This window comes from Dermacentor silvarum, chromosome 11, assembly GCF_013339745.2.
Source record: "Dermacentor silvarum isolate Dsil-2018 chromosome 11, BIME_Dsil_1.4, whole genome shotgun sequence".
NCBI classification, from domain to species: Eukaryota; Metazoa; Arthropoda; class Arachnida; order Ixodida; family Ixodidae; genus Dermacentor; species Dermacentor silvarum.
Window position 1 is genome coordinate 87,498,777 of NC_051164.1, and position 15,232 is coordinate 87,514,008.

At 44.9% G+C, this 15,232-nt stretch overlaps 2 protein-coding genes across 2 annotated transcripts in view; one reads left to right on the forward strand and one right to left on the reverse strand.

Moving 5' to 3' along the window:
* LOC119433202 (inaD-like protein) overlaps positions 1-15,232 on the forward strand; it is a 239,423-nt gene that overhangs the window by 47,691 nt on the left and 176,500 nt on the right. The gene's annotated exons all lie outside the window — the stretch shown is intronic.
* LOC125941336 (uncharacterized) lies at positions 5,577-10,814 on the reverse strand. Its single transcript, XM_049658373.1, has 4 exons — positions 10,670-10,814; positions 8,944-9,115; positions 5,998-6,074; positions 5,577-5,771 (listed from the first exon to the last, which is right to left on the reverse strand). Exons 1-4 carry the CDS (start codon positions 10,769-10,771, stop codon positions 5,577-5,579), a joined length of 546 nt encoding a protein of 181 aa, XP_049514330.1. The 5' UTR covers positions 10,772-10,814.

A 15,232-nucleotide genomic window follows, 5' to 3' on the forward strand; every position in this document is an offset into this window, starting at 1 on the left:
AGTCTTTCGTTAATGTTGGGTATTTATTAGACAGTTAATATTAATAATGGGTATTATTAGACAATAGCGGGGTCAGACTGCGCATGCTCAGAACGCTATTTCAGTTTTGCGGATAGCGTGCGTCCGCTATTTCTGAGAATATAGCGGAGACGCTAAACGCTCGCTAAGTTTTTAGCGTTGCAAACAGTTGGCACCCTCGGCTCGAACGCTTGACATGCAGGCTCGTTTCAAGGCTTGGCGTGGATCAACACGGCTAGTTTGGTTGTCGAGGCTCAGTTTGCTGCTTGACTACTCGCAGCTAGATGTTTTGCGCTTAGCGGCGCATCGTTGTCTTACGCTTACTAAAACTCTATCGAACAGCGTTCCGCAAAGATTTAGCGTGCGAACACGCTAACGCTAACGCAAGCATTTTCCGCAATACTAAAAGTCTCTATTGTCATCGTGGTGCGTGCGTCCATGTGCGTTCGTGGCGGAGTGGTTAGCGCCACGCGTTCGGAAGCGAGGGGGCCTGGTTCGATTCCGCGCTACGGACACGCCTTTCGGAATTTTTTTTTATAAATGTAGAGTGGCTACCTACTACGACGACGACGACTACTACTACTACTACATACTACAGAGGAGAGGGACAGACCCACACCCTAAGGAGCTTCGCCCCCTAAAAGCAAGTTTACAGAGGAAATGACAAATAATTCTTGCACCAAGTGTCTGGTGAAGAGCGAAATCTTCGCGCTACGGTTCGCGGAAAACCTGACCGGCACTTCTACGGCCCGCCTGCTCGTCGTCGCTTGACGCGGAAGGCTCGTAACCGTAAGCGGTAATATTTCTTGCCAAGTTGGAATGGTCCTCGTCTTCAGACGTGTACTCATCGCTGGTAGAGGCACCAGACACTTGACTCGATGCTCGCGATGAAGGCGTCGGCGCGCTTCCAATGACCGCGTCCGGGCGGCTGGCTATCGAGACGAGGGTGTCGCGACGTCACGCCTTTCAACTCCCGCGGGTCGGGCGCTAAGGCGCGCGCTCACAAAAATGCCAAAAATAAATTCATCAGTTTAAAATGAGCTAAGTGACTACTTCTTTTCGTTTAATCACACACTGGGGATTCATTTTCATCATTTTCGTAAATTTTCAGATTTTGTCCGTATCCCTTTCACAAGTTGATAGAGGCCCTTTTTGCCGCGAAACGCCATAAATTATCGTTTGAAGGCACTTATCTGTCCGACTTTTCTTTGCATTTTAATAACTATATGAGAGGAAATATACTAGTAATTTTTAGCATTATAACATACCTACCTTAAGAGCCCAGTGCTTTGAGACAAAGGAGGGCTTAAATTTATTTTTAATATTAGTCAAACTTCTTGCTTGGCACATATTGCTAATTCAAGTTCCAATTTGCACATTCTCACTTCCTCTTTTGTTTTTTTCCCTCGTCTGTGCAGGTTTTGCTTGCTTGTGTCTACAAGAGCCTTGACGCGTGACCTGCAACAAAAAGCATTTGTGGGCAGCCAGAGCTCTCCTACAAAGACTGGCGTGCTCTGGCTGTGACAGCAATCAATTTCAAGATCTATGCATGGCCACCTTTGCTGCTATTTGTCGCTCTTGTTAATTACACGTTGTGCATTTTTTCTCACTTATTAGGTAATAAAGTTTGGCTGTGTCACATGGTGTGAAGTTGATTTCTTGCAGCATTTTAGCTTGCAGTCATGTTCTATGCACGGCGCTTCATGAAAAGCTCATCGTACAGTGTGTAAAAAAATAACAGCTTATTCTAATTTATGTTTCAGTTCTGGTAACATGCAATAAGCAAGGAATGGCTGGTATGCCGAAGAACTGGCCATTATTTCTGCGTGATGCTCTGCAAGCATATGACGATCCTTAACAAGGGGCACCCACAAAGTAAGTTACAATTTACTTTTAAACGAGGCACGGACATCAGAAGAAAATATTTGTATTGCTGGATAGAGTGGTGTGCAGAGTGCTTTTCCAGATGTGAACCATTCTTTATTTTCGAGAATTCATTGTAGCACAACATTCTGTTTCGTGTACTTGTGTAATACTATTCTGCCGGCTGGAACTGATACCAGGATGTCATCTCTGCCTGAACCGCAGCATCACTCACAAAAATGTTTGCCTGCTATAAACTATTTCAGTTCACAGGAGACCCAGCAGGGCAAAGTTTTGTCGACAGTGATGTGCTTCATGCAGACGTTACATCCTTGTTTCAGTCAAAGGCGTCACATTGGCATTACATCGGCATACAATACAGATCTTCTTTTACAGAAAAAATAAATCTGACCGGCGGCATTCAATTGATTGGACTAAGCAAAATGCACTGGTCAAACAATCGGGATGTGCTACACTATTCCCATGGGTCACGTCTGGGAAAGCAACCTGTGCATCATTCTGTCCGACCTTATAAATGTTGTTCTTTCTGATGTCCATGCCTCATTCAAAATAAATTGTAACTATGGACAAACCTCGTGTTACTGTAGCCGCTGCCACACAATTTTGAGGGAATGTCTAATAAAAGTCTTAGGTTGTTCTTGTCAAGATGTCCATTAGCCAACTTTTAGCGTAACGTTTGCAGGGCTTACTAAAGTACTTTTAGACGTCCATGGCTACAAAATGTCTTGCTCAATACAGCTACTAGACTTTTGAATTATCCATTCAAGACATCTTTTAGACATCAAATAGCTGCTTCCGTGATTCGTGGGTCACGGCGGAAATTTGAGGAAGTAATCCCGACAGACGCCTGAAGCGTCTACCGCATCTCCTCCGGAACGGCAGCGGCGCGTGCTCAGTGGCTCAGACGCACGCGTGACGCAAGCAGCCGTACCCTCTGGGTAGCGTCACATCACGGCAACTCACTGAGCTAAGGCGCACCAACGGCTCCCATTGCGGAGCAAGCGAGTGCACTGGCATTAGAGGAGGCGCTGCTGAAATGAACCGGTTCACTTAAACCTGCAACTTCTTTTATGCGTAGGCTACTTATTTTGGCTTTCAAAAATGATATATGCGTTACTACAATAATCGTGTTCAAGTCATTTAGACTACGTTTGGTGTCTATATTTAATAATTTCTTAATTTTAAAGCACGAAACTTTCATGTTAATGAACATTTCTTATATTGGCGATAAAATGATTCTGATACTGTAAGTGATTGGCAATGAGTAGGTAGAGTTCAATCCCGCCTCGCCGTGCTGACCACCGCTGACGAAAGTGCGGTGCTGGCCAAGTGAACGTTCGGAAAGCGAGATGCTTGCGCGATCTCGCCCCTGTGAGCCATTGAGCTGAGCGGAGGTGCACTCCAGCGAAGCGGGGGGAGAGCAACGGCGGAGGACAAAACATACCGGCAGCCGAGTCCGAGCCGAGCTGACTGCAACTCGAATGAACGTGGTCCAACGGTTGCAACGCGGAAAAAGACCGAGGACTGCTGAAGTCGCACCCAGTAGAGCCGGCTCAGTAGGAACTGCCCGGCACGGTTTCCTCTCTAAAAGATCCGCCACTCACTTTTACTAAACCGTGGTTCACTCGTCCCATAAAAAATCGCAGTATCGCCCGAAAAGCAAAGCCTCAATTGCGATACCAAATTAGTAGAGAGCTATGCGGAGTAAGGATAGTAAGGGTCGGCTGCATGAACTTGGACACATTCGCTTACTAACTGAATTAACAAGCATGGTGTCAGCGCGCACAAGCAAACATGAATAGATGACACTCGATGATCGCAGACAACCACTATCAAAATGCTGGCATGAGCAAGCGCAGTTGCAGCAGTGAGCGAAGGTTAGTGCGGCCTATTGCTTCAACTGAAACTAAGCAGCGAAAGCGCTGCGCATACAAAGGTAAGATCCGTGTGGAGATCGCTTTCAAGATACGGTACGCGCGGCAGCCCGCAGCCGCGCAAAGTACAAGTACACAGTTGCTGACAGACTAGAAGCCGCACCCCCTCCCTCCCGCGCTGTCTCCCGCTTTCCTCCTTTCGCGTGGGAGATTGAGTCGCCAGTTCCCCTTGCGCCCCGTCGTAGGGTTGGTAATATCGCCGAACGATTAATCGATTAAAGGTATCTAGAAAAACGATTAATCTTCATCGATGTCCACGCTTCACTTAATCGACTTAATCGATTAGACATGTTCGATTAATCGTTTTAGAGAGTTTGACAGGAGTTGCGCGAAAATGTTGAAATTGTACTAGAATGGCGGAGCACGAACAGTGACTGCGCGGAGTGGTATAGCGACTGTATTTCCGAGTCTCGAGTGATACCGAACTGAATACTTTCTCTCTCTTCACCTACACCAAACACACGCCACCCAAAGCCGGAGGTTTGAAATGTCCTCGCAATTCACGGCATATTATAGCTACCCAGTCGCTGATCGTCGTGTCACTCCTAGTCCACTAAAGACGTGGAACGGTGTGCGCGCCGGTTTGGAGCACGTACTTGACGTAACGATGAAGTTCATGTCGATTCCAGCAAATCTGCAGCTTGTGAGCGTCTATTCTCGCATGCTGGTTGTGTGGCCATTTAAAGAAGCCGTTGGTTTCACCCGAACATCCCCGCCATTCCTTCGCTCTGTAGAAAAGAGCACGCGACTCATGGAGGAAGGGAAAAAAAAGAGGAGAAGCCCTACCCCCTCCCCGCACTAGGATATCAGTGTGGAGGAAAGTCACGTGTCATTTTTTCTTTTTTTTTCGCTGTAGCAGCCCAGTTGTCGGGCCACAATACCGGCTTTGTTATGGTTGTATGCGCTTACACGTGTTGCTTCGTTAGGTCTCGTACCGTGGGGAAGGCGTCGTGTGGGCAGGTTTGCGCTAGTCTGCATGTTTTGTTGCTCTGTGTTATCTGGATCCTGCTCTCCCGAATGTTGCTTTGGCGAGGTGGTACTCGAGGAACAAAAACGCGTGAAATGAACTCGCACACAACGCGGTACGCCATGTACCGCGCCACGGATACACTCTAAGCCAAAAGAGGCTAACGGGGGTATAGGGTTTAGTCCTTTGAGGGACTAACTGCGTTGCCACAACCATTACTCCCTTTAGGGACCAACGGCAAAGGGACGAACGGTGAGTCTCCTACCAGTTAATTCCTTGGAGATTAACTTTTGGTCCACCCAGTTGCTCCCCGAGGACTAAATGTAGGTCCTTGCAGTTTCTCCCCGAGGACTAAATGTTGGTCTTTGCAGTTGCTCCCCGAGGACTAAATGTTGGTCCTTGCAGTTGCTCCCCGAGGTCTAAATGTTGGTCCTCGCAGTTACTCTCCGAGGACAAAATGTTGGTCCTTGCAGTTACTCTCCGAGGACTAAATGTTGGTCCTTGCAGTTACTCTCCAAGGACTAAATGTTGGTCCTTGCAGTTACTCCCCAGGGGATCAACAGTTTAGTCCTCCATATATGTAGTTACTGCTTATGGGGTTAATTTTTTGACTCAAACATGCTTTTGAGAGGCCCAAGACATGAGCAGAGCTGCTTGGGTTGGGATTAATTTTTTTTATCTCGAACATGCTTTGAAGACACAGAACAAGAGCTGCTTGGGTGCTTGTAACACAAAGTATGGACAATTTAAACAACAGAACACTTTATTTTCTTTTACTGCTGCAACGTGTGTGCCACACGCAGAAGCGGAGTTGGCCGCACACCGCTGTTAATGCCGACCATGCGGCATATTAGGTCGAATGTTTTTTGCGCTTTTGGTGCAAAAACAATGTCAAATGCCCAGTACAGGGCAATGTGCGTTGCCAGGGCAGGGACAAGGCCATCTTCATCAATCTTTATTGATTCCAGCTGCACATAGAGGGCTCTTGCTTCCAGGAGGCTAGTGCCCTCGTACGTAATGGTCGGGACATGATGCGACGCACCCGGGTGTTGCAAAAAGAAAAATTATGGGGTTCTAAGTCAAAGCCAACATATGATTATGAGGCATGCCGTAGATGAGTGGTTTAAGCAACAGGTCTATTATCAGCATGCAAAATAGTTCTATTATCAGCATGTAAGTTGCAGATAATCTTACGTAGGGGGAAATAAAAGCCTCCATCCTCTCCTTCACGAGGCTTGAAAGGACACGAACTGAAGCTGTAAGCTTCAGGTCTGAAATGAAAAGTTTTCACAAATTAGGCATGAGCACCCTACACCGCTGACTGCAAGACCGCATAGAGGAACACAAGCATTGAAAGACAATTTACATTGCAATTACAGTGGAACCCCGATTATAAGACTAAGAGGGGACCACGCAAAACCGCTGTTTAATCTGGCCATAGTATAATCAAAACTAAGAATATAGGCTGTGACGCTGTCTTCCTCAAAAAATGGGTACAGACCGCCCGAATAAGCCTGCAGCACGAACCTACACTGCTTGCAAAGAAGGTAGAGTAAATTATTCAAAAATTACGGTATTGATTCGATTGCAACACGAGTGTACTTTTTCATAATTTTCGTTGCTTGAACTAGACCCTTGTGTTACACTCAAATAACAAAATTGCCCATTTTAAAAAAAATATACTAAATCCCACGAGTTGTTGCATTATGTGGGCAACCTGTAACCTTACGGCTCGATCCAATCCATAGACAAGTCGACCGAAGTCAAAACTAGTTTTTGATTGGAATCGACGCTGTTTTCGCTGTGCTTGTGACTGATTACGGTGCTGCAATACTCTACGGCCTTTTGTGGTTCGACTCCATTCATTCGTGGCGTTATGGTGACGCAGTATATTTAGTATTACTGTCGCTTCGAGAGACGAGCAATTTTGGTGGCCGAGGTGGCCGAGGAACTGGGAAAGTCCGCTGCAGCTCAGTGTCTAGATGTCAACGAGTCAACGATTTGCGGATGGCGGGAACAGCGGCAGGCCCACCTTAAATGCGAGGCCAGTCGGGAAGGCTCTGTGCAACTTGAAGTGGCCTGGTACTGACCCCAAATGAAATGACTGTGCGGTCTTTTTAGAAGTAATTAAATCTCAAACAAGCTCGACGGCATGGAAGATGACAATTCTCGGGCTATCACTTTTGGAGATAGTTTCGCTTTCGCGAGATTTGCTTGTCCCTGCGTCGAACCCCTCGAAGTACACAGCCAACAGCTCTCTTGGCGTTGATATCGAGCTTCGGCATCCAGAAACACTTGTCGGAGATGCTTTCAGAGCCGAGTCACGCGAAATTTAGCAAAAGTGGAACTAAGTACGAAAGTGATCGCCCGAAAGACCACCCAAGGAAAGCTCCGTCTCCTCTTCAGACAACCATGATGCGTGAATAGATCGTTTCCAAATTGCGATTTCTTGAATAAAGGTACTATTTCTTTTTCTGTTCATCTTGTGTTACATTAGCGATTTTTTTTTATTTCACGTGACTGGAAAGTCGCCCCTCGCATTACATTCGGTTTTGCACAAGCATTACCAGCCGTCCTTGTTTGACTCTTGCGCAGTATATTTGTTTTCCTCAAAGTATGAACTAACTTGCCCACCAACAAGTTTTATTGAATTACCAGGCGGCTGCAGCGTGCTTACGTGGAAGCCAGTGTCTGCTTAGAACAGTTATTTTTTCTTGGACAGTACCAGACAGGCATCGTACCATACGTGTCAGCGTATGTGTAAAATTGTGTTGTATAATTAAGGTTTTAGTACATTTTGCTGGGACCAAATCAATTAGTCGTAAAAGCTGGATAGATAATCGAGGTTCCACTGTATAAGGTAATAATACATTGGCCACTCATGGCTTCCTTCAAGTTGATTAATTTGCTCTCGAACTGTAAACAGCTAGCTCCCTGGTTAGCTCAGTTGGTAGAGCAACTGCAGCGGTAAGCCAGTGGTCCCAGGATCAAATCCCTGACAAGGACAAATTTTTCTCCAAATTTGAAGCATAATTCAAACAGGCAATCAAAACACAAAAAACTAGGAAAACTTGGCTTCAGAATAGGAAACTCGGAGGTGATCAATACACACACAAGTAGGAAAACCTGGCCTTTAGAATAGAAAATTCAGCCTTGTACCTTTCTTTCGCAGCTTTGATTGCGTACTTCATGAAAATTCATAAGATCACGAGACTCACTATTTGCTTGGGAGGGCACAAGCTATGGTAAAATGGTACTAATAATTCAACTTTCCCTGACCGACTAGCTATGACATGTTGAGTGCTCAGTGTGCAATTGCATGCAGGGTAACTTTTTAAACTAGTTTTCTTCACTGCTAAGCCACAAAGCACAAATCCAAAAGAGCCTGGTACAAGCTTGGAAGCACCACATTGGCTGGGGGTGCTTCATTTTTTTTCCACAAGTGTGCAGTGTAATTCTTATTCCATCCTTTTTAACCTAGTCGGATGTGCACTGAAAAGTCAATTTGCAAACACATGTTATTGCAAGCAGCAATACAAGTTTCCAGTCCACTTTTGGTTCACAGCTCTTGCACTGAGCTGCCTTGATGTCTGCTAGTTTCGTCATGACAAGAATAAGAATGCACTTTCAGGAGCTTCAGCCAAGTTGCTCTCCAGAACTGCAATTAAGTTCCCCGTTTATCGTTTCATCCAGCACTGTTTATAGAACTGGAGTTGTCACTCAGCAATAGCACCTAGGCAGTCATGGGTACAGTTTGCTCGCAACGTATGCGCTGTAAGAATTTTTTTTGCGATGTCGAGTGCAGAAGAATTGATGATGTGACAAAGCCGGCTCGGTATTGGTGGATGACCCTGTTTGTAAGGTTTATTTGGCGCTCTCCCCCTTTGAGTATCTTCCAGTATTTATTCCGCTGACAAGGGAATAAATTGATAGTTGCAAGTAGCGCTCTGTCGTGCGTGTTGCTTTCCTGTGTCTCGTTAAAATGTTGCGCATTCCAACCTCTATTATGAGATGTTCACAACTACAATTGTACGTGTGCGACACTACGCATTAAACTGGTACTCTAAGAATGTAAACTGAAGAACAGTGATGCACTAATTTGCCACTAAGAAATGCTCACATCCCATGCAACAAAAGTACCTTTGTGGAGAGGCTGTGCGGCACTCATTGCCTCATCAAGGGAGGCAAAGAAATGCTCCAGGTGGTGCTTCTTCTTGGCCACCTCAATAATTTTGGTGGAAGTCATTGAGAACACATCTTGCAGCGTTCCCAACAAGCAAATTCCTGTTTGTGAGTGAAACTCACTTCGAACCTTTGGATAGTTTGGAGTGCAAAGAAATAGACATCAACATTAGCTTCCTACAAATATACTAACCAGTACTGCTGCAGTAAACACCAAAAGCAAGTAAATTATGGTTTTCCAAATTTCTCGGTTTTTCAATCCAATTTTCATTTTCCAACAGTAACATATACATGTGCATGAAACGATTTCATTTTTCCAATCGCCAAATACCAGGGTCAAAAATAATCATTCACAACGATGTAGTCAGCAGAGAAAGACTCTCCGGGACATTAGGAAGCCAGCCTTGCATTACAGCAAAATCATTCATAAATCTATAGTCAGAACAGGGAAAAAATTGCCCCGAGGAAATTAGGAAGCAAATATTCATGCACTACACTACTTAATAGTTTTAATTTTTCGATGTACAAGGTCTATCCGGAAGACGTGAATTTTGTACATATACGTTGCTTGTACTTCCCAACAAACCAGTTGGCTTTGTTGCATTCATAGTAGTCCCATTCTGAGTCGATGCAATAAATATTTTGGATTGCTGTACAGCTCAGCCAGCGAATACTTCCCGATGGCATCAGTGGATTGGAAACAGCATCCTCCCAGAGTGGATTTGAGTGTTGATAACAGAAAGTCTGTGTGTGGCATAGAGTGTATACTATAGCGTCGCTGTAAGCATACTGCATGCTTTTTAAAATGACAACCTAAACTCGCCGCTCTTCTCCGTCACCTCTTTGTGTGAGACCGCTTCAAGTGCATGCCGCTTGCAGAAACGAAAGCAGCTCACCATCGCCACGTTGGCTCGACAAGATACATACAGTGTTCGTGCAAGGTCAGCTAGGAGTGACGCCGCCATGGAAAAACCTCCCTGCATAGCTGCTCCCACAGTTTTCTACGATAAATGGATACTCAGAAAATGCTGGTGCAGGTCTGCCGGCATGTGATGGCATGAGCTAGTAGGCGACACGCTGCACACAAATTGCTCCCGATATGTGGCACCACATCGTATCATATGTCTGTAAAACGGCGCCAGTTTTAGCTGAGTACCCTATCCTTGTACAGACACGTGCGCATGCATTGGAAAAAGCAGGCCGAGTCATCTGCTCTGCCAACCATGCCTGCAGCTGCTTTCTCTGTCAAAGTTACGAAATGCTCCTTGGTATCAACATCTTGGTTTATTGCCTTTGCGTGCTATTGAACAATCATGCAAAAGAGAATTTCTTTCCGTGCTTTGGAAAAAGACATTGCATATTCTAGGCAATCTGTGCTATGGCATTGCATTTATCTAGTTGTTGGTAGTGGTGATGCACCTCACAAGAGGCTAATTGGTACTTGGCATAGTACCGTTCAGCAAGTAATGCCGTGTTGCCACCACTACCAGTTACATATTACTGAGGTTTCACTGTATTTTGTTCTTCGTAGATCCTAGAACTCGGCAACTATAAGAGCCACATTAAATTTATTTAGTTTTGAAATCAGCATCACAATCTCTACAAAGAAGCAAACTTGCAAAGTCCTAGGTAAAAAATAAAAAATAATTTTCCAGCCGCATCTCCCCTTAAGAGTAAAATTTACCATAGTGGTCAGCATCAATGCTGGGTACTTCTCTGTGACCTGCTCCACAGAAGGTATTTCTTTCGAAATCCATGCACGTCTTGCTGAAAACGTCCTAGACATGCTGTCACTTATATATGCTTTGTCTGGCCTCGCCTTCCTCAACGCTTTCTGCATGCCAGATATATGTGCCGCAATACTTTCTGGGTCCTCTGCTTCACAGAGATCAGTAGCCTGAAAAATATGTTTAAAAAAACATTTTAGATGCTGTACAAACAAATGCACTTAGCATAAGCTCATCTGATGCCTGTATTCATACCACGTAAGGCCTTGCAACTCTTTTCTGAACATCCTCAGGAATGCTAGGCTTGCATGGCCTCTTGGCTGCCACAGGAGTTGTTTCTCCCGCCTCTTGCCTCATCTTTCTGCGTTCATACTTTGCCCTGAATCTAAGGGCCTCTCGCCAGGAATCCTGCAGAGCATGAAACATTTACCAAAGCTCAGCTCATTGTGCTGCTTAAGCTGGCCACAACAGCCCTAAGATAATCAATGCAGCCGGCAAGCAGAGCATAGAACTATACCTGCAGGCAGCTGTCCTGCTAGCACAGTGACCTGCATTCTTTCCCTATACATGAAGTAAGAACAAAGAAAGCACAGCCTCATTCGTATCAAATTCGGTATGCAAAGATACCTTTCTCCTATTTATAACCATCAGCTGAGGCACTAGGGTGCCACTATAATCTAACAATGCCAATGGTAGCATGCCGAAACATGCTTCCATGGATAACAGCAGGGTTTTCAAGACTATTTACCATAATGATATGACAATGAAAAAATCTTATCTAACTGATTAATTTCACATATGGTTCGCTAAATATATGTGAGAAAGTTAGTTATAAAGATCGTTTGTTTGCAATAATAGCAGCTGCTTACATGTCCAGTTCCCGTTGAGTCCTTTAAGTTCTGGTAGGCATTCACCAGGGCACTAGCAGCAACATCATACAGCTTTCCAGGGTACCTTGCAACAAAGCAGTGTTGGGAAAGAAAGACATTTTTTATTCACCATCTTAAAATCTGAGCATAAGCAACCATTTCTGTTTTTAAAGACATACAAACAAATAATACCCTTTCCCTTTAATAGACCAAAAGGGGGAGGTGCACTAGCTGGTAACTGGCAATTACGGGATGATGAAAGGAGGCAAGCTCACTGACCAAAGTGAAGCAACCTTCATTCCGAGTGTTTATTTCCTTTTTTATCGCCCCATTACTGCAGTCTAAACAATACAATATGACCATTATCACTCAATGACATTCTGGAAACAAGACGAAAAAAAATTTTGCAAGACATTACACCAAGCTAAAAGTAGGTGCATTTTTTTCTGGCATTCAATCACAAAAATTCCTGTTTCTTTTTTATGAAAATTCACTACATACATGGCACATCAAACAACACGCATATGAAAATTGTTGCATTTTGCAAGGCGCAATATGCTGCATTTCAGCCTGCCAAATAAATTAAGTTCAGTAAAAATAGTATTAGGCCAAGTTAAAAATGTCCAGGTAAAAAGCCGCAATTGTATCTCATGACCTACCACGGTGTTCTGTGAAACACAATTGAATCCCATGCAACACTATACCACACACAAGTATGTTCTCTGCTAAAAAACTAAATGACTAAGAAAGTAACTGCACTCACCTTCTTATGTAAACATTGACCACAAAGCGGTAACTAATAAATGAATTAACTCCAGTTACTTTGTTCAATCACAGCCGTAACATTGTTTTTTGCGCAGCTAAGTGGCCCACAGAACATTTGTACGAATCAATCTAATTAATACGCTTTGATCAAAAGGTGAACTGAAATTGAATAGCATACCTGCCAACTTCCAATCTCACAACAGGAAAAATTGGGAAGTCCGCCGCTCGAGGGAGGGGCGGAATCAAAAAAGTTTTCACCCCCCCCCCTCCCGAAAAAAAATTGCCGCTGTGTGAAACGGCACACGTGGTACAGAGTCCATACTTGTCACGGCTCCGCGAATTGACAAAGCACAGAAATATTGTTTGAACCTGTTGCAGTAAAATCTGTTTAAAATGCAGCCAAGCATATTTATGCACAAAACCGTGGTACAGCTCAACCGGCCATATCACGGTTAGTAAAACGAGGCATTGCTTTGTTTTTATTTATTACTATTAAGGTAAAAATGTGGTTTAAGCGGCTAAGCTTCAGCAATGCTGCACTGACCATATACGTTCTTTGATGCAGCATAATAAGGACTGCAATCACATCAACATATAGCACTTGTGTCTAGTTTGGACAAATTTCATTCAATTAGAGAAAAGGAAATTGAGAAAGCTTTCTGTTCCCAACATCCTGTCCACAATGCCAATATCTCCTGTTTGCAAATGCAGTTTGACATGAGCATGACACGCAGCGTAGCGGTGAAGCAGGACAATGGCTCGGCACCGCGGACCTCGCCACGCAGCCGATATTAACGTTACATAAAGCTAATGAGCGGCAACTACCGGCATCAAGGTAGCAACAACGCCGTTCCGATGTAGTCTGAACATGCCGGCCTATACGTAGCCATAGGCAGCAAAAGTGCGGTGGCACTTTGTGATAGGCGGCAACAAGCAAAACCGGCGGCAACAATAACGGTAAATTTAGAGCGATACAGCTCGAATTTCATACGGCGAATAAGCAAGAGTAAAACATCTCTCTTTCGATAGCGCAAAAGCGCACAACGGTGTCTTGAAAAGCGCAACGCTTAGCACGCTACTCAAGAAATTAACACTTCATACATGCAATGAATTGAAAGAGATAATTGGTCGTGCCAGCACTGCTAGTCTTTAACTACCTGTCATTTACAAGCAGTAAATATAGTAGAAAATGCAACGCTCCAGCTCGTGATTACTCACCTGCAAGCTCAGGGAGGCGCAGTCTTGTCCGGCGAGCACATTGGTCTTCTGCAGGTAGCTGAATAGCTCGTCTTGTTTCCACTCGCCAGTGAAATTCACCACTGTATTGATCTCTCGAAATGTCACCAGACATTTAAACGCCATGACGAGAAACAGAGGCGCAAAGCGAAACGCACGTGGGCTCAAAGTTGCAAACGCACGTGGGCGATGTCGTGTTCCGGGGCTTCCATGAACGAAGAGGCAGACTGTATTTCAACATTCTTTATTGCATGGTGGCAACTTAAAATGGCAGAATGACAGCCAAGGTATACAAGGACAAAATGCACACCCAGCCTTGAAGCCAGCGATTATATACACGTAGTGGGCGAGGGTGATGTGATCGCGATATGGGCCGCGTGACAGCAAGGGAACGCTATGACGCAAGTACACGTGTACAGATATGCGACAGGCGAAAAGTAAAGAAACGCACGCGCGAAACGTAGAATAAAGAACCAACAAAGAACCAACGTGCGAAATGCCACTCGTAGCACTCGTAGCCTGAGTACAGCTAGTGCGAGCGCAAACAAAACCTATATAGCGGCAGCGAGAAAACGTCGAGGGATGGCAGCACAGGCAAGGTAAATACATCTGGTAGCGAAGCTTCCATAGAAGCCCATACGTTCAAAACATGGTTGCTTACGGGTGGTTCATGGGGCTTAGCGCCATCTGTGTGAGGAGGGAACACTTCCGGTGGAAGAAAAAATAATTTGACGTCATATCCGTAAAAAAAGAAGTGAAGTCATTTTGTTCTCATAGGCGCGAAACTTGTTTTCGGAGGCCTGCCATTAGAGCTGTATATTCAAATGCCCCGCCATTCGACTTCATGGTCGTTCCGAGTTTTCAGCGCGAAAAGCGATGCCGGAAAACATCAGCCGTACGGGTGTTGCTGTACAGAACATACTTTCTTTGGAGGCCGACGAACGCTTTGGGCGTAGATTGCGTAGAGTGCTCGTCCTTTCGTCGGACGCCAAGCCCTTCGGCCAGCGCTGTTGCACGAAAACAACTAAAGTAAACAAGTATCTGACGGTCGCAACTCGCTACTTTTGACTGCACAGGTTAAGAAACAATAAAACTACCCGCGTCACCTAATTCAGACAAACGTCGACATGCAAAACAACACATGTGAGGGGGGCGTAGTGTAATAGGTGAACTTTACGAGCGCGCCTTTCCACGCACTCCAAGAGTTGCATGGCATTGCAAGTGATAGCCGCGTCAACGCCCGCCGATATCGATGGGCGCTCTCACGGTGGGCCCTGAAAAAAGGTATTTATTGATAATAATCTAGTAAAATACAGTTGTATCCTTCCTCGCCATGCGTATATAAAATGAATGAGGAATTTTATTCGCGTTGAATGAATCTAACTGCGTCTCGCTTTAATTTAAAAACGCGTTTTTCTTTCCCAGTGTTTATTCCCTCCAAACATAGTCGCGCTTCAATCGCTGCTCCCATAACCACCCTTGTTGATGTCGGTGACAATTGGTTCTGAACCGCTTTACGCCCGAAGCTTCGCGACCTATGTGGATCGACCTTGGCACAGGCGTTAACGCCCTCAAGAAAATATTGCTCATACTGGCTCATCTTACTTTAAGAACAAACCACGTTTATAAAAACGTGCTATACTACGGCAC

Bases quoted from the DNA above. Each gene is read 5' to 3' on its own strand.
- LOC125941336 (XM_049658373.1), bottom strand. From the start codon at position 10,771: ATGTCTAGGACGTTTTCAGCAAGACGTGCATGGATTTCGAAAGAAATA. The intron at 9,116-10,669 runs GTAAATTTTACT...AACTATCCAAAG, and splicing joins CATTGATGCTGACCACTATG to GTTCGAAGTGAGTTTCACTC. The intron at 6,075-8,943 runs GTACTTTTGTTG...TTTTCATTTCAG, and splicing joins CGCACAGCCTCTCCACAAAG to ACCTGAAGCTTACAGCTTCA.